Below are 24,575 nucleotides of genomic sequence, written 5' to 3' on the forward strand. Positions count from 1 at the left end.
GAGAGCAAGTCCTACGAGGAGCGGCTGAAGGAGCTGGGCTTGTTCAGCCTGGAGAAGAGGAGGCTCAGGGGTGACCTTATTGCTCTGTATAAGTACATTAAAGGAGGCTGTAGTGAGGTGGGGGTTGGCCTGTTCTCCCATGTGCCTGGTGACAGGACGAGGGGGAATGGGCTAAAGTTGCGCCAGGGGAGTTTTAGGTTAGATGTTAGGAAGAATTTCTTTACTGAAAGGGTTGTGAGGCATTGGAACGGGCTGCCCAGGGAGGTGGTGGAGTCACCATCCCTGGAAGTCTTCAAAAGACGTTTAGATGTAGAGCTTAGGGATATGGTTTAGTGGGGACTGTTAGTTTTAGGTCAGAGGTTGGACTCGATGATCTTGAGGTCTCTTCCAACCTAGAAAATTCTGTGATTCTGTGAGATGCGCTTCACTCGGGTCCTTATGGTGTAATATGCAGCACAATTTTAATCGTTAAACTTATCTTTCTGTTTTTTTCTCCTTCATTAATTTTATGAATATTTACCTACTTGCAGGCACATAGTTAAGCCTTCATCCAAAGGCTGGATGAGAAGGAAACAGGATCCATTATTTAGGACTCTGTGGTACTGGCTAATTATAAGTAGAGAAAAATGGTTAAAAATGTCAAGAGCACTGTTTCTTCAGTAAAGGATCAAAGAGTTGTAGAATAACTCTCATTTACTTTATTAAAAAAAAAAAAAAAAAAAGTTAAAATCAAGAGGATAGATTCTGTCATGGTGAATAAACTACTTAAATTTCAGCTAAAAATCACCTCAAGCTGCTGGCTAGTATCAAGTAGGAAGGAACTGATAGCACGGCAACCACGACAACAGGATGAGACTCAAATGCTTTTCGTGGAGGCCAAGTAGCTGATCAGTTATTGCTAGCCTTAAACTATCTTCTCATCTGCAATCAGTGTAAATCCATCATTCCTACCCTTTGCTTTATAGAGCTAATTATGATTTGTCACTGCTTCCTTGTTTGTAAGTCAAGATAGAGTTACAGAGAAGTTCCTTGCCTTTTGATAAATATTGAAGGCAGCAGACTAATAAATAAATAGGAGAGAGATGAATATCTTTTTTCAAAGACTTTGTGCAAGTAAGATGCTGCAGAATGGGAACGAATGGTCTCTGGAATACTAAGGGACTGTTAAAATTGCAATGCAAAGATGACTCCCTGCTTTGGTTTGTTGATCACCTTGAGGATATGACAAGATAAGTAATATCATCAATTACTAAACAGTCGAGAAAGTGTGATTACTTTGAGGTTAACTTACTTTTCTCCAGCACAGTTGAGGTGCATACTTAATTAATTCTGGTGATTTGTTATTCACTAAGACAGATGTTTGGCTTCAGTGACAACAGGCAACTTGAAGGCTGCTATTAGCAGGAATGGGGAGAACTTCTCCTTATGTCGTCTTTTCTGTAAAAGTAGTCTCATACTGAAGAATTTCAGTAACCGAGGTTGACTTTGCTGTTTGTCATCCATTAAAGCTCAAAGGTTTTGCCTGTGTCTACTGAAAATAATTACAGGAATTCTCTTTTGTTGGCATTGGTGGAGAACTTTATTCCCTTAAGAGGCTGAAGGATGTTCTTTTCTCCCACATTTCAGGCATTGTAATGGAAACAAATGCTGAGCAGAAAATTTAAGTGTTCTTTTCTTTATTGTTTATGACAGTTTTTAGTAGACTGTGCTTTCATAAGTTTGCTAATATAGAAGTTCTTGATATGAAGGACACAGAAAAACTTCTGAAAATTGAAGCTTTCCTCTGCAACCTCTGTTTTGAAGGTTATCTTTAAGACCATAATTTTCTTACTAGCATATTAGTAAGTTGTTCTTTTCTTTTCAAGAAATAAGATAAAACTTGGCCCAAGCAAAACTCATTTTTTGTAGGCTTGGATTTTGTTTTCTGTAGCTAAACACCCATGGGAGAGACTAAACAGATACAAACCTTCCCAGATGGTACTTAAGATTATTTGTTTTTCAGCTTACTCAGTTCTATAATAATTTCGTTTTCATGTTTAGCTCTGGAAGAGCAGCATTAATATTAAACCATCTGTTTTAATTAATTAAATCACACTTGCGGTATAAAATGGGCAAAGACTCCTTAAGTAGGTTTAAAATATTGACATTTAAAAGAGTGAATGTTTCCAAAGTAGGTAAGGAAAAGGCTTATACTGCATCAATAGTTATCAGATGTCTTTCACTCCATTTGAATCTTTGAAGGCATCAGCTCTGAGAAATACTTAAATTTTTTTTTTCTTAATAGTTGCCAAAAAATGAGAAAGTATGGATATTTGGAAACTATCTGTTTGTTGTCCATTTTCATGTGATTGTTTTTCTACTTAGCTATAGTACTATCTTCTTGATATAAAGGCTTTGTAAGACTTAAACATTGAACTCATTGTTGTCCATAGAGAACAGGCTGTGGTAGGTTTTTGTGCGTGTGAATTATGTATGGAATGTACCTGCAGAATTACATCTCCTGAACTTGTGCTTCCTGAAAGCAAGTGTTTAGCACTAACAATGCAAGAACACCTTTCAAGGGTCAGCTTGAAGCTTTATCTGGTCCTGCATAATGTTTTGAGAGTGACCTCGGGTGTACTGAGGAAAAGCTATTAAAGCGAAACTGATGTAGAATGACATTTCCCATACTGTATCATAACACAGTTTGGAGCTGTGGCTTGCAGAGAAGGTATCTGCATTTATTGACCCATGATGGGTATTTCTTATACGGTTTGTATGGCACTGGCCTTTCACAGTGTGTTGCACACTGAATAAAAGAAATACATTACAACAAAAGGTTAAGAATGTTAAATCAGGCATTCCAAGATAAGAAATGCCAGAAACAACTAAGCTGTACAAATCATCCTTCATAGGTATGTATATGTATAGATATCTGGTGGAATTAAGACTTTTTTTTGTCATCTTGATAAATGAAGAATATTCTTATTAAGAGATTAGACAGGTACTCTTTCCAGATATCTGGTTGTTCTCATAGACTTTTTCTGAATCCTTTCCTGTCATAGCATTTATTTTGAAGAGACTAGCAGGTCTGTGTGTTACTCTGGGTAATGAATTGCTGAGACTCTTTCTGACAGCAATATAATTTCTGTCTTCGTGTCTTGTACAAGCTTTGGGTAGATAAAAGAAGATGTTTGTTTTTTTCTGCTTGTTTTCTACAGTACTGAGAACTCTTTTGATGCATAATTAGTTGCCTTGGGACTGTGATCATCAATTTTTGCCATAAAGGGCAGAGTCTTCCATGGTTCATTGGCTTTCCAGGAATCCATCGCTTGTTCAGACAGTGGTAGCGTCCGACATGCACCTACTTGTTGTTGGAAATACAGCCTGGAATCTACTTGGGTTAAAAAGTAAATAGAGCTTTCTTACAAAGTGGCCTTGGTCTATACATGCAAGTCATTCCCAACCTTTATCATTATATAAAGAGCTGAAAAAATCATGGAATGTTCTCTCAGGAGTGGCTTAGGGCCTGCTGTGCTGTTAGCAAAGAGAGTTGCCTTAAACCAAACATCCTGGGAGTTCGTTCATTTAGAACTCTGAAAAAAAGACTACAAGCTGATATTTCTGCATTAAGAACATTTTATGTCTATTAATTACATGGATTAAAATAATGCAATTATATCCATATATTTACAGTCTCTCTCCCTCAACCCCAAACAGTATTATTTTGGGGACAAATTCCAAATGTATTACTGTTTGTTTTGGTATTCTTACCAAACAATTTCAAAACTAGGAACTTCCATGGTGTATGGCAGAAGCTCTCCTCTAGTATCAATTTGATTTCTCTGTGAAATGCCAAAATACAGAATGTAACGGTTAAATTTTAATGATGAAAGTCTTGTAAAAATGTTAAAGGCAGGATAATTTTTTTAAATTATCTTTAAACGTCAGTCCCCAAACCCGTAATGCATAGCACTGAGCAAAAAAGAAAAAGGCATTCCAGAACATTTTGTTGTGATTTTCCAGATTCATCAAGTGAAAGCAGAGAGCTGTAATAAAAGCTGTCAGACTGTTTTAACTGCAGATTTTGTTGCCGCTTGTGTTGCTTACTATGCTGTGACAGATAGTGTTTATAGTTTTCAAACAGTTTTGCAGTTCTGTTTTTGCCAAGTGATAACTGTTTATACTTGGTGAAGTAAGGGCTCTCTGTATCCCATCTGAAGTGATTTTTATCAGTTAATGGTGTGACTTTTTGGTGTGCCGAAGGATGTACTTGGCACTCTCCATGGCTGAAGATAACTCACTGGAGGCCAGAGTCTTGACTTGACTCCAACGCTTCCTTACACAGCATTTCTGTCCCCTTTTCTATGTGCAAAGACTGGACGGGTGATTTCCTAGAATCACAGAACGGTTTGGGTTGGAAGGGATGTTACAGATCACCCAGTCCTACCCCCCTGCCATGGGCAGGGACACCTCCCACCAGCCCAGGTTGCCCAAAGCCCCATCCAGCCTGGCCTTGAGCACCTCCAGGGATGGGGCATCTGGGCAACCTGTGCCAGGGCCTCACCATCCTCACAGTAAAGAATTTTTTCCTTATATCCAGTCTAAACCTACCCTCTCTTAGTTTAAGGCCATCACTCCTTGTCTTGTCACTCCACCCCTTGACAAGGAGTCTTTTCCCAGCTTTCCTGTAGCCCCCTTTAGGTACTGGAAGGCCGCTGTAAGGTCTCCCCAGAGCCTTCTCTTCTCCAGGCTGAACAACCCCAACTCCCACAACCTGTCTTCACAGGAGAGGTACTCCAGCCCCTTGATCATCCTCGTGGCCCTCCTCTGGATTCACTTTAACAAGTCCATGTCCTTCTTTTGCTTAGGTTCACATGGGCCCACTTCTCAAGCTTGTAAGGTTGTTTCAATCGCTGCCAAGTTTTTCTTGGAATATGTCACCTACCTTGGCACAGTTTTGTTCTCTGTGGTTTCTGACCTGAACGCAAACTGGTAGCATCTCCCACCCTCCTGCTGACAGTTGGTACCTTTTGTATAATATCCTTTCCTTGATGCTTCTCCTGATGGAGAAGAATGAATGCAATTGGAATAAAGGCCCAGCAGGGAAATGTGATGGAGTAAAAGCAGCCAAAGGTTATTTGAATGGCAAGAAGAAAATGAATGGATAAGGGACACTGGGAGAGTTATTGGCATAGAAACAGACTGAATGGAATAAAGGTAGAGGAAGAAGTTAACTTCCCATATAGAGAAGAAACCAGTTATGTTTGAGGAGACTGAAAAGTTTTACCTGCATAGAAAAAACAAGATTGGAGAAGGCAGTAGCGGAACAACAAAAAGTTATATGTTTTGCATATTTACTTTGTGTTTCTTTTTTTTCTTTTTTCTTTTGGATCAGATACAAAGAAGGTGGTGAAGCTTTGTTAGTACTGCTTCCCTCAGAAGAAAAAAGCATGGTGCAACAGCTGGTGCAGAGGAAAGTACCTGTCAATGAAATCAAGTAAGTGACTGATGGTTTGTCTGCCAGCCTTTCCCCAGGAATAACGTGTTACGAGTACGACAGTCATGGTGGAATCAAATGCTTGAATTGCCTGGAATTGGACAAACAAGGGAGATTATTTGTTTTTGATGTTGCTAAAGAAAAAGAAAAGACCTTGAGAGGTTACCTATTCCATCTCTTTTCCTAAAGGCAGGGTTGACTGTACAAATTACTTGTACTTAATGCTTGTCTAATTTGCCAATGAATATTTCCACAATTGCGCGAAGTGATCTCATCTATACTCAACAGTTCTTGTCATTAAGTTTTTTTCCTCAAGTGTCTGATAAGTCTTACAATAATTTAAGTGAAATATTTCTTTTATCCTGTGCCAAGAATTTATGGAAAATTACATTCTCATACTCTCTTCAGCTACTTCTTATGTAATTGAGCATTATCACCCTATCTCTTTCCCTTTTCATTTGCAGATTAAGTAATTACAATTTCTTTAATCTTAACATGTAATGCTTTTTAGACCTTTCACTACTCTGGTTTCTCTTACCTGTCTTTTCTATAGTTCTAGACTATTTCTCCAATTTGTCATGCTCTTTCTGAATTGGCTAGTTGAAGAACAGGAAATAAAAAAAAATCACTAAATGATCATTTTTCTTACTGGAGAGAATATACTAATGGAGACCAGTAGGAATCTATGCCCGTGCTACCAGTGAGAGCTGACTTTGAAAGAGTTGCAAAAATATGTAACGATACTATGTTAAAAACAAACAAACAAACAAAACATGTTTTGCCCCCCTTCCCCAGTGTATGTTTTCAACATCTATTAAATGCAGAGTAATGTACCTGTAGGAAAGAAATAAGCCCTAGCTTTAAAAACAATAAATAAAGAGAACACTAAAAATAAATCAGTGATGATTTCTTACTTAGCCTCAACAAACACAGAACTTCTATCAGCCCAATGCTAAATCAAAAGAAGAAACAGAATTGTTAAAAAAAAAAATAATATATATATATATATATATATATAATATATATATATATATATATATATATATGAGGGAAAAATAGCCTGAATGCAAGCCAGGAAATACACAGAGAGCTTGACTCCATTTTGAACGCTCACATGGTTCAGGATACCGCATGTCAAAAGTCACAGAGTGGAGCTAGAAGAAATCCAGGAAAGGATGATGCAAGGTAGGAATTAATTTCTACAAGTTGATAAGAGCAAGGCTGGGACTCTTTTATTTTGAAAAGTTATGGTTTGAAGGTGAAGATACCTAAGACTAGAAGATAATTAACTGTATGCAGAGAGTGTTGGTGGAATAATTGTTTTGGAGAATAAAACAGAATAGGGTGAAACGTTAAGTGGCTATTTTTACCTCAACACTTAAACCTTCAGGTCTGCTTAAAATTAACTTATACTAGATTCTTTGAATTCTAATGAGTAAAAGTAAGAAATTACTGCTATTTATATAATTACTCAACTTTTTTTTTTTTTTTACACTTTCCATACATGTTTGTCAAGTTAAGAAATGCAAGCGAACACATGCTTCAGGTTTTCTCATTCAGTAGATTTGAAAAATGACACTTTCTCACTTAATTTAGCTTTTCCTATTGTAAATTAAATAATAGGATGCATTAAGGTAAGCCAGGATAAGGTGTTTAACTGCAATTTGATGTGAAAGTGACTTTTAACAAACTTTTTAAGTGGAAAGGAAGGCTCAAGTGGTCTGGTGCAGTTGTGGTGGTGGTGGTAAGCAAAAGCTTGGAATGATAACCACAGAATACTGTTAGTTTCTACTGAATATTACTCTTTGAGTTCACCAGTGTTCAGCTTCACAAGGCAGTAGGCTACGAGCAGGATTTTTCTGGCTGTTTTCGCTGATGATTGCTTTTTTTAATGTCACAGTTAAATATCATCACTCCAAACACACAGTGCCTGGACACAGGTTGTCACTTCTGCAGGGTATAAAAACATGCATATAGCACTTTCCAGATTTAAGGTTTAGTGGATTGTTTCAAATTCTAGTGGTTGTACTTGCAAACTGTGCTTGTGAATGTTGCTTCTAACAGAGTGACTGCACAGCAGCCAGTGAAGTAAATACACTTTTTGTTGGCAAATACAGGTAACAGTTCTGTATAGAATATGCATGAACTTCAAACAAAAGATACCTTTTGCTAAAACAGCAAAATCAAAGTCAGGTATCTACTAAAAGTCTAATTGTTCCTGAAGATTCTTTCTTTGGTGTTTCCTTTTCCTTTAGGCATCATAGCACCTTAAAAGAATCAGTTGTATAACCACCACAGTCTAAGCAAAATGTCTTTTTTTCCAGACATCATCTTTTGTCTTCTTAAAATGATATCTAATCAAATCATTAATCTCATTTTGGTTTTCTCTAAATAAATGTCTGTTCTCATGTGCAGTATAAATAGTTCATCTTTCTTTGGCAGCTAAGCTTTTAACTTCTTGAATAATATTGTTTGAATAGGTTATGGAACCAGTATAAGCAAAGTCAAGGCTTTCAATTGATAATACTTTTTAACAGCCTGCCCCCTAGGATTGAGTTTTCAAATTTGTAAGGGACGCCTTAGTAATACTTGCAACATTGTAATGAAGGGTACTACTTTTAATTAGAATGGTCTACTTGGTGTGTTTAACATTTGTTTAGCAACGTACTTCTAAGAGGCTGACCAAAGTTCTTAAAAATAATAAAAATTTTGTAATTACTTGTAGATTTCAAACCACCTTCATCCTAAAAGCTATTAATGATGATTCTGGTCACGTTGTTTACTTCTAACCAGTTTCCCAATTACTACAATCCTGTTGTGTTTTGTCAGTTGATAAATTGCTGAAGAAGTTCCATCAGCTCATGGATGACATTGCAGGTCTCTTGCTGAAGTTTTCCTGTGTTGTGTGTACATATTCATACAATTATAGATTCTCAAGAATTGTTCTACATGATGAGTTAGATGTTTATGAGCATTGCTTTCTGCAAACAGGGTTTAACTCTTCAACCTTCTGAAATTCATTTTGAAAGCTTTTTATTTCTAAAACGTCGTAGACTCATAGAATTTTGCTGTTTTTGTTAGCATTTTTATCTTGCATAAGTATCATAAGAACCAGTTTTCTGTAACTTTCTTGTTTTGTATTTCTTCTACAAACAGCTGTTAACATTTCTTTACTTCGTTTATGTAGGGCTTTTAAAAGTTACATAATTTGAAGGATGCAGGGGGAAGAATTTTTGAACACGTATTTAGGAAAATAAAAGGCTAGGGTTTGTTTTGTTTTCCTGACTTTCAATTTCATATCGAAGCTCCCTGTAGAGCTTGCTACAGTATGCCATTCTTTTCTAATCAGCACAAGCTGCAAATTTACAGTTAGTGCTTTTAATGATGTGTCATTTTTTGTTGCTCAAGCAGAGCAAGAGAAACTAAAATATGCAATAATAAATATAGTACTGTAGAGTATTCAGATATAGGAAATACTACTCTGAAGGTATTAAATGTTATAGGCATATTTATTAGTCTATAACTTCAAAGTTTTAGATGAAAAGTGTAAACTGAAATTATTTTTGATAATACCTTGAGATTTCTCATTGCATCTAATTTTCTCGAGTAACAAGATCAAAGTTGCTTCTGAAAAGGTTATCATAACAAGCTTTATCTCTATAGAAAATTTTACCAAACGAAGTGCAAATAGAGAATCAGAATCACTCAATCACTTAGGTTGGAGAAGACCTTTAAGATCATCAACTGTTAACTTAGCACTACCAAGTTTTCCAGTAAGCCATGTCCCTAAGCACCACATCTTTGTCTTTTGAATACCTGCAGGGATGGTGCCTCAACCACTTCCCTGGACAGCCTGTTAAAATGCTTCACAACCCTTTCAGTGAAGAAATTTTTCCTAATATCCATCTTAAACATCCCTTGGCTCAACTTGAGGCCATTTCCTTTTGTCCTGTCACTTGCTGATTAGGAGAAGAGACGACCTCACTACAGCCTCCTTTCAGGTGGTTGTAGAGAGCAGTATTGTTTCCCCTGAGCCTCCTTTTCTCCAGACTAAGCAACCACAGCTCTCTCTCAGACTCTCCATATAAGACTTGTTTTCTGGACTCTTCACCAGCTTCATTGCCCTTCTTTAGACTCGCTCGAGCACCTCGATGTCCTTCTGAGGGGCCCAAAACTGAACACAGTACTTGAGGTGCAGCCTCACCAGAGCCGAGTACAGGGGAACAATCACTTCCCTGGTCCTGCTGGCCACACTATTCCTGATACAAGCCAGGATGCCGTTGGCCTTCTTGGCCACCTGAGCACACTGCTGGCTCATATTCAGCTGACTGTTCAGCTGAGTATTTACCAATACCCCCAGCACAGAGCAAAAATTGCTGCTGCTTGGAAGTCACGTGGAATATTGAAACTATATGATGGAAAAATGAGTGATCTTAAGTTTAAAAACTGCAAGTAATGCTTTTCTAACAAAATAGCAATATAGCCTGCACTGGTTGTCTTAGAGTTGGCTTCATGTGTCCATCCACTCCTGAAGATCCCATGTTGGATGAATTGCCATCTAAACACCCATCTGTTTTTGGTAGTCCATAAAATTGAAATAAATCATGAGGAGAGAAAAAGAGTGTCGGAAATACTTCTGACTTACTCTGTACAGTCTCGCAAATTTAGACCATTATTAAAGCTTTTCTCATGTCATAATTTTTAACTAGCAGCCTTCCCCCTAGATGTATTGCATACTGGTGAAATGAAACTTCCCTGCCTGTTTTCTCAAGAATACTTACACCTCATAAGCAGCTGGGGCTTCAATTGATTTGCACCATGGCCTGACTCTGTGTGTCCCCATGTTGTGTTTGCTGAACGTATGGCTCAGTTTCCGATGTACTGACATCTTGCAATTTATCTGCTTCTCATGTTGTCTACAAGGGACATGTCAACAGTGAGTTTATGTTGTAAAGACTTAGAAACAAGAACACAAGTTGAAAGCTCAAAACTTAGATTTACACTACAATATCTTGCCTTGTTTTTAGCTACGAAGTATCACATTTTCTAAACTACTTACAATTTGTTGACTGCACATAGATTTTATTTTTTTACAACTTGTCTAAGACTATTGTTCATAATGGAGGACCTAATAGCGGGCCTGGGTGAGAGCTGGAACTTGGGATGTGTTTCGACTTTGACAGTGAGTTAGTCATGACCACAACAGCTCCACAGCTGGCTTTGCCTTTACTCAGAGCTTTCACGTATACTGTGTTTCCCTAGCTTATTGAGGATATGAGACGCCAGATGCTTTGCTGACATCAAGATACAACATCTGCTGTTCCTTTCCTATTGACTAAGCTGTATTGGCAATTAATGACATGTTTGCTTATTTTCTTCAGGTACTTACACGTTCTTTTTTTCAGTACCAAGTGAAGAAGCAATGATTGTTTAACTTCTTTTCTTGCCACCTTTGAAGATGAGCACTATGTTTATCTGCCCTGTTTCACAGATTTTTATCTATCTCAGATGAACTTGCACAAATAAGTATAACTATGTCCTGAAGCGTGCTTTCTCTCTAGATAAGGCACAAGATTCTTTTGACCCAGGTGTTTTATCAAAGTACCTGCTAACCCAGGCTTTCCAGTTCAGGTGTGAGCTTGGACTGTGCTGTAACTGTTGTCAGCTGCCACTTGAGTGAAGACAAGGGAGGGGGAAAAGACACAGAATAATTTAAATGTGTGTCATCTAGTAGTAGCTTTCCCATAACTTAATAGTAATGCAACACTTTTCTGGGATGTCTTACCATCAGTGTTTTTTTTTTTTTTTTGTAATTTTTACTGCCCCTTCCTATCTGTCTACCTATCTGTATACCCATATAAATTTTGTGCTTATATTTCTTTATTCCAGTGTATTTGTGCTGGTTTTTATTCTTGTATTCAGTTCTACTTTAAGGTTTCTTCGGAGTTTCAGGTCACTGTAAACCTCTTGATATTGTCTAGCTAGCTTTTTTACTCTTCTTTCTGTATTTCCTCTGCAGTGAGGTCGTATATTTTGTGTTCGTACCTTCTAATACAATTTAGTATTCCTGAAGCTGCTGCTTTTATTTTGCTATTCTACCGTGTTTCCTGTGTTAGGACCATAAATATTTTTGCTGTTACCTTCTTAATCTTGTTTGGTAGAACAAAATGTAGGAGAGCTTCCTCTCAATTTTTACTTTTTCTGTCTTAGGTATCTTATGTGCACTGCATTTCAAAAACTTGTTGGTCAGTTTGTGTCCCGCTGAATTTTTCATGCCTCTTGACTTCTGTCTTACATTTTAACACGTTAAGAGCAAATTATATGCTGTCTTGAAACTGGAACTCTGCTATTTGATCTTTCACTGAAACTGTCACCAAACAGCTTGTGAGCACTACAGTCTTCCACTGGCTGTACCGGACAGACACATGAAATTGAAATAGTGAGGGAATAAAGCTTTCATGTCTTTAAAGTACTGCTTGGTAACACCCCACAACCCTTTGCTTAATGGCTGCTTTCTTGTTTAGTAAGAATAGTAGATGATCATAATGGTTTATATTACAGAAGATTACTGTGAAATATTTCTTGCCTAGTATTTCAGTCAGTCATGTTTTTTAGACTGACTCGGTGTTGTGTAAAGATACATGATTTTGATTCTTTTATTTTTCTTGGTTTTCTTAAACAAAAGCTATGTTCTGCTGTACAGTATAGGATGACCCAGTACACATGACACAGCAGCAAGATCCAGTGTGAGAATTCTGGTAGTTGTGGTAGAGCATCTCTTTTGACTTCTGCGTGAGGGGTACACTCCTACCACGTTTAGTTGCTTTTTCGATATCCTAGGTTGGCATTAGTAGGTCAAAACAAGAAATAGGTGAGTAAGGATCTTGGCAAATAAGCCTAGCACAGTGTAAATATCACTGGAGTAAGAGTTAAAAAATGGGAGAGGACTTGCATAACTTCTTACCAGATTTAAAGGCATTTCTTATATACATAATATAGTAGCATAATATATATAATAGTACATATATAGTACATAATATAGTAGCTGTTCTCCATCCACCTGATAAATATCTTGAGGAGCTCTTAAATCTGCTTATCTCAACGTCCTTTATTTTTGCTCATCTGGTTATAACAGAAAAGTTAATTTCAGTATTCTCAATACACTGGATCGTATTTAAGCTTTCAAAAACACTGAGAATTTCCTTAGGAAAACTGTTGCCTCACTATAAGGTAGTACTGTGGTTCACTGTAGTTGTATTTTTTTTTCCCATCATTTTTATAAATTTGAAAATTATTTTAATGCTGATTTTGGCTTTGCTTTGGGACAAGTTTAATCTAGTTCAACAAAAAGTGTAGCTGGATAAAAAGGCTGAGCTCCCATTTCTCTTTTCTGTGTTATTCTTTTGAGGAGTGTATATAATATGGTTCCTCTGTAAGCTTGTTCAGAGTGGAGATAGTTTTATGCATATTAAAGCAATGCAGAAAATTTGAAGATACTCCGGAGAATTTAATAGGTGCTTATTTGTGCATGTTCTAATAATTAAAGTTAACTTTTTTTTTTTTTTTTAATTAGAATCAATCCTGATAAGCTTACAGACATCCAAAAGAGGCTGCAAGCTTTCTTAGCCCAAGATCAGGAGTTAAAAGAGAAAGCTCAAAGGGTAAGTGCTCATCTGCCGTACTACGGTTCTTGAGGTATGCTAATTGAATAGAACTGCTGCTGGAATAATTGACCTGCTGATATGTGCCTTAGCAGCAGTGTTTGGAACTGTTCTTCTAAATTGTTCTGATATTTAAAGTGTGGCATCAGTAGAAAGAACAATTATGTTTTAGCAAGTGGTGATAAGCGTGTCTGTATGGCCTGGGTGAGTTGATTCTGAACATGGGCTCACGATGCTAATGTCTGAAGAGCCATCCTGACTTACTGCTATTGTGCCGTAGTTAAGGCATAGGTGGGAACAAATTATTTTAGAGTTTGGGGTATAAAAGTAATTTTTGATTTAGTAGTCACAGAATGGACGAGGTTGGAAGGGGCCTCTGAAGATCATCTAGTCCAAAAGATCTAGATCTAGGCACTGTTGCTCAGCTGTTTGAGTTGTTTTTTGTTTGTTGTTGTTTGTTTATTTTGCTCAAGCCTTTCCTAGCTGTCTGAGTCGTGAACCTGTGGAGGTTGCCAGTATAGGCTGGGACCAACAAGCTGTAAAGCTACTTTGCAGAAAATGACCCTGGGCAAGCGGTTGAACTTGAGCCAATAATGTGCCCTTGAAGCAAAGAACGTCAACCATGTTTTGGGCTGTGTTAGGCAGAGTGTTGCCAGCAGGCTGAGGGAGATGCTCCTTCCCTTCTTCTTGGCCCTGGTGAAGTGCTTGGGTTTGATTCTGAGCTTCCAGTTCAAGAGGGACGTGTGTGTACTGGGGCAAGACCAACGGAGTGCCACAAAGATGATTGAAGGCTTGGAGTATGTATTGTACTAGGAGAGAACTGCAGAGAAGATGGAGCTGAAGTCTTCTGAATGGTGCCTAGTGATGGGGGGGAGGCAATGGACGCAAATTGGAGAAAATGTGAGAAAAAACTTTTACTGTCAGGGTGGTTGAACACTTCAACAGGTTACCCAGAGAGGCTGCAGTCTCCAGAGGTACTCAAAACTGAATGTGTTCCTGAGCAGCCTGTTGTAGCTGACCCTGCTTTGGGCAGTGTTTTGAACTAGGTGATCTCAGACGTTTCTTTCAACTTCAACTAAACTTTGATTCTGTAAAGCATAAAGCTTTTAATTCAGTACAACTTTATATTTTTTATCAAATATCCTCAGTGACACGATGGAGAACAGGATGGTGCATGTACCTTTTTGCAGTTCAGTAACAGTTTGATTGAAGGGGATAGGTAAATTGGTAGTTGTTCCTGAGAAGACTTGTCCTGGGGAGCTGATACAGAACATTATTATTGATAGTGTTGTTGCTGTTGCAATTATTCCAAAATGTTAATGGGAAGTAATAATTTCATTCCTTGGCTTAAAAAGTTAGAAATATGAAATCAGGTTGGTCTCATGTGCCTAATTTCTTAATCAATTTCCAATAGTATATCTCCTGAATATATAGGGCAGTTTGTCCAATCATGGCTGTAAAATCCCTGTCATTGAATTGATTAAGAGATTTTTACTTTCATTTGGATTTTAATGTGAAGCAAAATTGCTTAGAATTGCTTTTCCAAGTAAGACAGAGAAGTGCGTGACTGGTGTTTCTTTGCTGTGCTGATTAATATTGGGAGACTTCAAAAACAGTATGTGAATTTTATCAAAAATTTAGCAGGTTTGGGGAACGTAGAAAAACTTCCTGGAATAGAACGAGCCAGGGATCGAAGGCCAAGTGACCGGAAATCTGAAAATGCCAAATTTTGAGAAGTACAAGGGCTATCCAAGGGAAAGGTCATAGAAATTCTGGATTAGTATAGGTAACTATTTGTCTCAGCTAGCATGAGGATGGATAACACCTGAAAATATTGTGGTGAACTGGAGTGGTAGAATAAAATGAGAAGCAGGTTGGGAATGTTTAGAGAGGGTTGTAGCCTGTCTGCTGAATTGGAATGTAAAATGAAGCAAGTTGGAGTATTTAAAACTCCTAGAGTGAGGTTGTAGCATGTGGACTGAAGTGTAAGCTTCATCATGACATTACACAGGCCAGATGTACTGGTGACATGCTGTGATCATCTGCAACTGCCACAGGAAGCTGCAGTTACACAAATTACATCAGAAGTGGCAGAGCAGCTGGCAGGGGGCGGATGAGAGTAGGAGGGAGCCAGTGTTATCTTACTTGGAATGAAAATACTAACAAACCTTTCAGTTTTTGGTATTGGCTTTTTAAGATCACTTAAAAGGGAGAGAGAGATATTTCTGAATTGAGAAAAGAAAACAATGATAAAGCTTCAAAATAACATAAGAATGAAATCAAACATGGGCTGTCTGTCAAGCTTACAGATAAAATCTTCAACTAATTTTGAAAATTATAAATTTTATTTAATTAGCATTTTAAGCTACTTTTGTTGCAATTTTTCGCTTATGAGTATTGGTGCAATGTCATCTTTTAGGCAAACTATATACAATCAGTTTTTGAAAATGTTAAAATATGGTCAAGTCGTTTGTCATAGGTGGTGTTTGGCTCTCCTTAATGCGATCTGGGTGTTCAGACATACTCCGGTAATGTCCTTCAGTACATATCAATGTGAATATAGTACATATAGTGCTACATATCAATTTGAATAAAACAATAACACAGCTGAAATCTTGACCTCAAGTTCTTGTTTGGAAAGCTGGTTTTGTCAAAGGCATGGGTGTTGTGCTATCTAACTAGGCTGCCTGTTGCAAGCTGCTAAATTCTTGACATATGTGAGAAATAAGTTCCCTACTGGAATACCAGGATGGATCAGACAGTAGTGCAGCAGCTATGCACAGAGGTTTGGGTAGGGTAAGTTTAGCATGTTGAAGGCTAAACTCATGATCTGAGTGATTGCATCTTGCATTTTGGATCTCAAAAGTGAAAACCCTGTTTGGGAAGCATTTTTATAAGGGAGGGAATGAATGTGTTTGTTCTGCTTATATTTATGTCTGAAGAGAATTATGATTTGGTGGCCTCAGCTTCTTTATTTACTTCAAGATGCTTTTATTTTATAAAAGAAAATTCTTGGTTACTAAATGGCTTAAGGAATTTCATGGTTCATTTCATAGGACTTAGTTTCTCTGCTGTTGATTGGAAAGAGAGGGTGTATCACATTTGGGCTCCTCTGAAATGACCACAGTTCTCATGGACTGATGCTGCCTTCTGGCATTCTTTGTAATTTTAATAATTAATAAGCCAATTCATCCAGTTCTGGAAAAGAGTTTAAAAAATATTTTTCTTGCTAACTTGAACATTTCTATGTAGGGGGAGTCTTGGACACCAAAGTGATGTCTCTCCATTAAATTCTTCATCTCTCCCAGAGGGACTTGCAGGGTGTTCTGGTAACGTAATTAGTTATGGCTTGAGATTCCAGTCAAGCCCTCTTAACTTTGAATTCTGTCAAAACAACACATAAATTGATTTTTGTATTATTGCTTAAAACAATTATTCAAGAAACACATCAATAAATTAAAACTGCAAATATAGCAAATTAGTATAGATTGTTGCCGTAGCTGTTTCTAGTCTGAATCATTCTGGGGGCCTCTAGATGCTACTGTGGTAGAGCTGTAAGGTCTTTCTGATGCTCAGCATTAATGGTATGCATAAGGGTATAAATTAATTAATGTGATTTTTTTTGTAACCTTCAGTTATAATAAAATACAAACAAACAAGAAAGTGATATCACAACAGCAGAAATAGAAGTGCATAATAAAAATAAAATAAATAAATAAAAAACCCTAAAAACTAAAATGATAAAGGAGAAGGAATAGAGTTCAGACTGATGAAATTTATCTTCTTCAGCTCTCTGGTCTGTATGCAGAGGAGTGACCAAGTCCTAGGAGAATTGAATAAAATCCCAAGGAGTTGACAATATTTTAGAAGGAGCTTGAAGTAAAGACACTGAAATCAAATCAGAATTCAGATTAAGTTGCTGCAGTTTTGAAGAAGCCGTTTACTTTTTCTGTACTTCATTTCTCTTCTTTGAAAGTAGAACTTCTCTTCCATACTATATGTAATTTTCTGTTTTGGATGAGAGCTTTTGGGGTGGGGAATATCTCATGTTGGAAGTGTTCATAGTGTCTGAAATAGCAAGTGAGGTCAGCTGAAGACTTTAATCATCATTATATTAATACTAAATGATCTTTGAAGCCTCTTATCTTAATGAGATGAACATTTCTTTGAAGGTAGAGCAATTCCAGCCTGAATCCTGTCTGTGACAAACTTGAAAAAGGATGGTGCAACTCGCAGTTAGTAATTTAAAGTGAGAAAACAAGTATTTTATTCCACACCTTAGTCTTGGTACCAGCTGAAATGGGTTGTGCTAAAATCTTCCACATCTAAAGTTAATTGAAAGAGATAATCAGATCAGGAAGTTACCTAAAAACTTAGCATTTGGAAAAGCAAACAAGTAAAAACGTCTCTAACAAGGCTTTGGGCAGCTTGAAAAGCATTTCTCTTAGCTCTGCGCACAAGTTCTTATTTCACCTTGCCAAGGGAAAGAAGAATGACTTTGTGGCAGTGCTTAATCTACAGTTGCACCCTTTTCACCTTTGGAAATAGTTCCGCTTTAGAATTTCAAGAACCCCCATAAAAGATTGGTGCCTCAACTATTGTTCTTCTCCTGTATTTCAGAGTAACAAGAAATAGACTTTTTTTTTTTTCTCCTAATTCTCCTTGAATTACAGAGACAAAAGTTTTCTCTGAGAGGTGTCTGTACATGGCAGAACAAGGGTGTGATTGTGATAGACCTGAATATAACCAGGGTAGCTTCACTGGCTGCTGTTTCTAGTGCTTATTGGTTTAAGCGTGATGGCAGGAGTTTTGGCATGTATCAGAAATTAGATTGCAAATGATAGTCCAAGGATTTTTGCTAATACTTAAGATATTGCATTATATTATGCTGCACTGCTGCTATTATTTTGGGTAGTTCAATTTTGCTGTGTAGATACCCCCAAGTGCTTTGTGAACAGTTCTGATGCTGAACCTTTTAAATGGGGGATGATAAATGTTTACTGTTACTGACGTGTTTCTTTGGATTGGTATCTCACTAGTCGAGACTCTCCTAAGGCAAATTTACTGTATTATCTAAAGAATTCAGTTTATAAACGCAGATAACTTTTTTCTACTTTTTTTTGGATTATTCCTAGAAGTGGGATACAAGCCATAGTTGTCACACACATCAGCATCAGAAATGCTCTGCCATCCATTTTTAGAGAGTTGGAAATCGTTTTGCACTCACAAAATTTTCAGCATGTTTTTCTATCGGAATAAAATAACCTGTGCTGCTTTTACAACTCAGTATTTACATAAGAACTGGTAAATCCACTGAGTTTTTGAAGTTCTCCTGCCTCTGTGTGTGAACTTAGGAATTTGGAGCTTTTCTGGTACTGGATGGTGACAAGCAGCCATGGAAAGGAAAGACAAACCCTTGGAGCTGAGTAGAACATATTTTAATAGGTTTCTATTGAAGTTTAATGTACAGAGCTACGAACTAATACATGAGGGTCAAAGTTCTTAAGTTGTGACTGGGTAAATGACAGTCTGTCCTTTCTTTTGGTGCTTTGCATGCTCTGTATGTCTGGATAGCATTACAAGGGTGGGTTTTTGTTTGTTATTTTACAACAGGATTGGGACATCAGATTAAGATTACCGGCAAATACTGGCATTAGTGATATGAACAGTTCCAAGTTCTTGCTTAAAAGACTTAAAGAATTGCTTTTTAGATAGGGGGTGGAGAGAGAAGATATTATACTATTTTGTGTCTGACCACAAGAGGCCATCCCCAAATTCTGTTAGTGTGTAAGTAAAGCAACAGATGGCTGATTTCAAGTCTTTAAACTGGTGTCCCAAAACAAAAACAACAGAATACTGCCTTGGAATAAACAATACAACTTACTGAATAACGAATGTTAACAAACATCAAGAACATCACCTACATTTGCAGCAAAAGAAGTGCTGTGCAATTTTACAAAGCAATTTTTTTTTTTCTTCAGTTTGAATAGGAATAAGCTGTAAATCTATCTAGTACCATCAGTGGTGATAGAATACTAATTTTAAGAAATGATAAATGATATTCTGATGATAGGCAGAAATATACTATGTAAAAAAAACAACGAGAAGCTGAATAATAACGGAATAATAGGAATCTCTCCTTTTTGAGAAGGGTGGAGGAAAAATGTAACACAAGATTAAGTTGTTCTGTTACAGATTGGTTCCAGTTTTCCTGGTGAGTGTCAGGCATTAATTAAAATTTCAAGCTTGGACTCATATTAGTGAGTGTTGTGCAGTGAATTGATGTTGGTCAGCTGAGCTGCATTCATTGACTGCCTGTGTATGATTAGCTGGTGGCAAAAGCAAGGTGATATGAATTATCCTGGGCTACAGTGAAAGACAGCTACATTGAGCTGAATCACTTTCTGTTTGCCAGTGGCTGCAATTAAGTCCAGACACCTCAGATTGATAGCAACGTACTCAGACTCTTGCTTCCATGTGATTCAGGTGTCAGAATAGCGTAACAGCATCTAGAAGATCTGGGAGGGAAAACATCAGTGTTTCCTTCTTGACTAATTTGTCATGTTTACTTTCTAGTGGAAATATGACAACATTCTACTGGCAAATTAAGCCAATTAATGTGCTTTAATGAAATACCCGAATATCTGAAGTTGTATCGCTTCTGTAGTACTGTTAAATTTTGGGCTGTCAGTAGTGGGTAAAATAATTTCACTTTGAAATTAGCTTCAGACAAGCTTATAGTGGAAATCTATTTGTATTTAGAACAACAATATAATGTTTATTTCATGTGTTGGTAAATGAATGGAAAGTTTCTTTTTTTAAATACTTTTATTTTCCTTTCAGTGTTTTGTATCCTACTTGCGTTCCGTTTACTTGATGAAGAATAAGGAAGTATTTGATGTTTTCAAATTGCCTCTAGCAGAATATGCTCTGTAAGTATGACAAAAAACATAGCACAGAAGGTGAAAAGTATATAACAAGTAGTTTAGCAGCGTACGATAACTTTAAAAAGCTTTTTTTGACTGTTAACATATAGATTTGTAAAGTTTCTTATATTTACATTTTCATGTTTACACCGTGCTTTTGCATATTTTAAAAGACATTTTGAATAGAAATTATGTGTAAAAACAGTATACGTCTACAAATAGAAATAATTCTTACAGCAGAAGATACAATAAAAGACAGAAGTTGTTAAGTAAAAGGATAGAGAACAATACAATTCTTGTTCAGGTTCACCCTCTAACCTTGTAGCTAAATGCTGACTTGTTTAGCGTAGTATTTAAAATGAAATTGGATTATGTGAAAATGTTATTTTGCAGTCTCATTTTGAGTGTGAAAGGGACATTGTTCCCTGGATGTAAATTACTTTTCAAAAGATGCTCTGGGCTTGGTAGAGATGTAACATGTCTGCACTGGTCTGAATAGCATCTATTTTATCATGTCTGGTTTTGTACATATATGTGATCTTTTCAAAATTTTCTAGGGGAAGGAAATTAGTTCTGACAGGTTGACTTTAAAGATGACAACCATCTGAGATTGTTTTAAAATGTGAAGCTTTAGAACAATCTCAGGGGACACAGGGTAGTCAGAAGGGAGCAGGAAGGTGCTCAAAGATGCATGATAAATTAATTTTACATGTCTCTGGAATTTCATACAGAGAGGACTTAAGTCCTCAAAATTGTCAGCACGTGGCTTAATGAACTTAAATGTGACAAATTACTAGCCTGTAGAACACCTGGTCTTCCTGTGCCCTGCTTCAATTAACGTGGTTATGTTTTTAAAGGTAACAAAACAATTACAAAAGCTGCTTTGTGGACTGAGGTTTTTAAGAGAGCTAGCAAAAACTTCAACAGTTTCACTACATCTATTGCTTGCCCCTTGACCTGTGTGTGGTTTGTCAGCATCTTTAAAACCTTATGATAGGTCTTACCCTATGCTGATCAGGACTTAGAGGGCTGACCACAAAAATTTAACCAGTGTGTTAACAAACCTACTAACGGATGGTGGTAGTGCTGAAATTTAGGAATCCAAGTGCATCTTTGTGGATTTCAGCATGGTGTGCTGTCTAGTATCTGATATTTGTGTAGACAGAATAGTCTCTAATTCCTCTTAGGCATCTGTGCCAGGATTTGGTCCTTCATAAAAGACAATTCTAATTTTGACTTTGCTAAGTTCCTAATTTCTGTGTTAAAATGGGAGAAACTGGACAGTTCTTGGATAGAGTAGCATAGATTTAGTCAAGACTATGAAATACATGGAAACATAATCAAAAAGTCAGAAGATAATAAATCTGGGAGATAATTTGGAGGTTCTGCTCTAAATGAATGGTTTCTGCTGGCATTTTTCTTCCCTTCTCTCCAGCCTGTTAGTCTACCAACGCACACCCTGCAGTCCCCTGCCTTTCAATTCAGTGCACGTACCGCAGTGATACAGTGGATAAGTCAGCTCAATTTGTCTGAAAGGCCCTCGAAGTTGGGTGTTTAAATTCTGCATTCAGAAGCAGCTCCAGTTTGCGGTCTGTGCACAAACTCGTGGCAAAAGCTGGAATAAGTGTCCTTTCTTCCTTTTTACCTTCTTTATGGATTCTCCTGAAAGTATTTCAGCCTTTCTTTAGAGATTTACAGCTAGCTTGATAGATGTTATTCCACTTAAAATCCTATAGAGAAAACAGGCTGCTCGATGCCCCTCTCAGGTTTGCATTTCAGTCTGCTGGGCTGTTGCCCGTCGTCTCTATTGCTCTCTTGCCTGGCCTGTCTGTGCACTGAGATTCTCCTCAGTGCTGCTGATTGAGTCTCTGCAGAAAGCAGTGGTCTCTTTTGTGTGTGTGTATGTGTATACATATACATATTTATTCTAGAGATTTATCATCTTTGAGCTGTGGTACATTAGTATTCTGTTCAGTGTCCTGTCATTACAAATGGTTGCCCAGAATAATTTGCTGGAGGAAGACCTGCACAGGCCTGTTGTGAACATAACCAGCCTTTAGGTTTCCTGAAGGAGAATCTCTTCCACACATGCATAAAAGAGAAATTCGTTTTTTTGTTGCAAAAAAAACAGCATTGAAAATATAAGCAAATGTAAACAAATAACAGGGTGAAAAGGAATAATTACTTACTCTGGCCTCCTGGGTACTAGACAAGGTAAAGAGAAGGCAGGGAATCTGAATATTTTACTTCTCAGGCACCTCATTCTGTTAAATGCTAACACGCATTTCAGTCTCCAGGGGTGTATTTTAACAGGCAGCCTGCTGGACTTTGGCTAGTCAGTGCTCTATGGGGCTGCTAAGGGAGGTAATTTCCCCTGATTTTTTCCACATGTCTTCTAGGAGGAATGCAGCATATTTTTCTCTGTTTATCCCTCTACAGGTACACAGAGAATAAAGAAAGCAGGTCAAAACCAAGTTGTTTGGGAAATGTCTGTTACACACAACTCAGTACCAGCTAGTTTTACCAGTGTTGCTTACAGATCAGTGGTACCCAGCAGTAGGTAGCTGCAGGTGCTGTCAGACCTGAAACGGGTGGTACCAGGATGCATGATCCATCTGTCCACATCTGTCTGTCCTGCTGCTGACCAGAGAAAGCACCCACTGCACTGCAGATGTAGGCCTGGCCCTTACTGCGTGTCAGGACAGAAGGTTTGGTTTGTTGTCCTGCTTCTGCTGCTGTCAGCACCTGCGGGGCTGCCCAACACATTCCCCAGGCAGTGCCAGCCATGGGCTTGTACATCTCATCCTTTGGCTGCTTCATGGATCACGGAATGGCTTGGGTTGGAAGGGAGCTCAAAGATTACCTGGTTCCACTACTATGGGCAGGGACACCTCCCACCAGACCAGGCTGCCCAAAGCCCCATCCAGCCTGGCCTTGAGCATCTCCAGGGATGGGGCATCCACAGCTTCTCTGGGCAGCCGGTTCCAGTGCCTCACCACCCTCTGAGTGAAGAATTTCCTCCTAACCTCTAATCTAAACCTCTCCTCTTTTAGTTTAAAACCATTCCCCCTCGTTCTGTCATTATCCAATTAAGCAAAGAGTTGTTCCCTATCCTTTTTACAAGTCCCCTTCAAGTGCTGAGAGGTTGCTATATGAGGTCCCCCCAGAGCCTTCTCTTCTCCAGGCTGAACAGCCCCAGCTCTCTCAGCCTTTCTGCATAGGAGAGGTGCTCCAGCCCCTTCCTGGCCTTCCATTTCATTACCATTGTGCTTTCTTTTCTAGACTCCAGCCTCCTTCTGAATCAGTGGCCTAGCCCTAACTGTTTTTTCCCAGTTGGTTCCAGTTTTGGTACACCTGTAACCAGACTTAGTATTTTGCGTGCTGTTACCTAGTTAATCTCAGCCTTACACAGTATTACACATACAGACCCCAGTGTCCCCTCCAATGATCTGTGGAGTTTGGGCATTTTTCACATCCTTCCCCCCAGAACCACCTGTGAGACCCAGCCATCCCTTTTTGAGCTTTCTGCAACTGCTTCTGGGAGCTTCTGAGCTTTCAGGTCCTGCTGTACAGACCCCTGAGCAAGCTGCTGTCTCCTCTCTTAAAGCCCAGATTTCTCTTACTCATTACCCTCATTTCTGCCAGGATCTGTTCTCCCAGTGCAGCCAAGCCTCCTATCGACCTTCACTTACCTCAGAAGTGCTTGCATATGCATGAGTAGCGTTGCAGTGGAGTGCCTCTCATGCTTGGTTAGTCCAGCCAAGGTGAAAAAATGGTCTGTAATGTGCTCTGGAAACCACTGCTGCTGGTTCTCTGCTGTGCTTTTGAGCAGGTGTCAGGGTGGCTCAGGTACTGAGAGCACACAGCATATATTGCAGAGTTAATAATACACAATTCATCTCTTGAAGTTGCTTCTGAAGTATTTAACCTTTTACAGGCTATTTTATACCATTTCCTGAACCTATTCTACAGTGACAGAAATCACTCTGCCGTTTTTTGTGTGTTCGAATCATTCTGAGTAAGTTCAAAAACACAATATGTCTTATATATAGTAAAGGTAGCAACTTGCAGCATTAGAATGAAGAACTAACTTGGGTAAAAAATTGTTGTGTAGCAATTCTCCTGCAAAAAAAAAAAGACCACTGAGTCTTTACAACTGGCTTGTATTAAAAAAAAAAAAAAAAAAGGCTGGAAATCGTCTAGCTGCAGGTTAGGCAGTCTTGTGACAGTTAAAAGCTTGTACTCGCATTCCAGTTCCTGTTTAATTTCTTCTGTAGAAAAACAGATTTTGCTTAATGTTTAAGATACCATCATTTGGAGAGTTGAGGTGCCTGTTTGCACACAATCGAAATAGGGGGATTTTTAAGATACTGCGTTAATACAAACATACTCAAGATCTTCATAGAAGCAGAGATTATCAGACCTTGTAAGAGTCATTACTTTCAGTCTATGCTATTTCTTTGAATTCATTTTCTAAAATGTTTACTTATGTCTAATTTTCCTTATTCA

At 38.0% G+C, this 24,575-nt stretch overlaps 1 protein-coding gene across 1 annotated transcript in view; it reads left to right on the forward strand.

Moving 5' to 3' along the window:
- DDX10 (DEAD-box helicase 10) overlaps positions 1–24,575 on the forward strand; it is a 182,544-nt gene that overhangs the window by 24,330 nt on the left and 133,639 nt on the right. The window contains exons 10-12 of the mRNA XM_068670569.1: positions 5,378–5,479; positions 13,053–13,140; positions 19,984–20,072. Of these exons, the coding sequence (XP_068526670.1) occupies positions 5,378–5,479; positions 13,053–13,140; positions 19,984–20,072 (279 nt within the window). The remainder of the gene's footprint in view (positions 1–5,377; positions 5,480–13,052; positions 13,141–19,983; positions 20,073–24,575) is intronic.

This window comes from Anas acuta, chromosome 1 (assembly GCF_963932015.1).
Source record: "Anas acuta chromosome 1, bAnaAcu1.1, whole genome shotgun sequence".
Taxonomy (NCBI): Eukaryota; Metazoa; Chordata; class Aves; order Anseriformes; family Anatidae; genus Anas; species Anas acuta.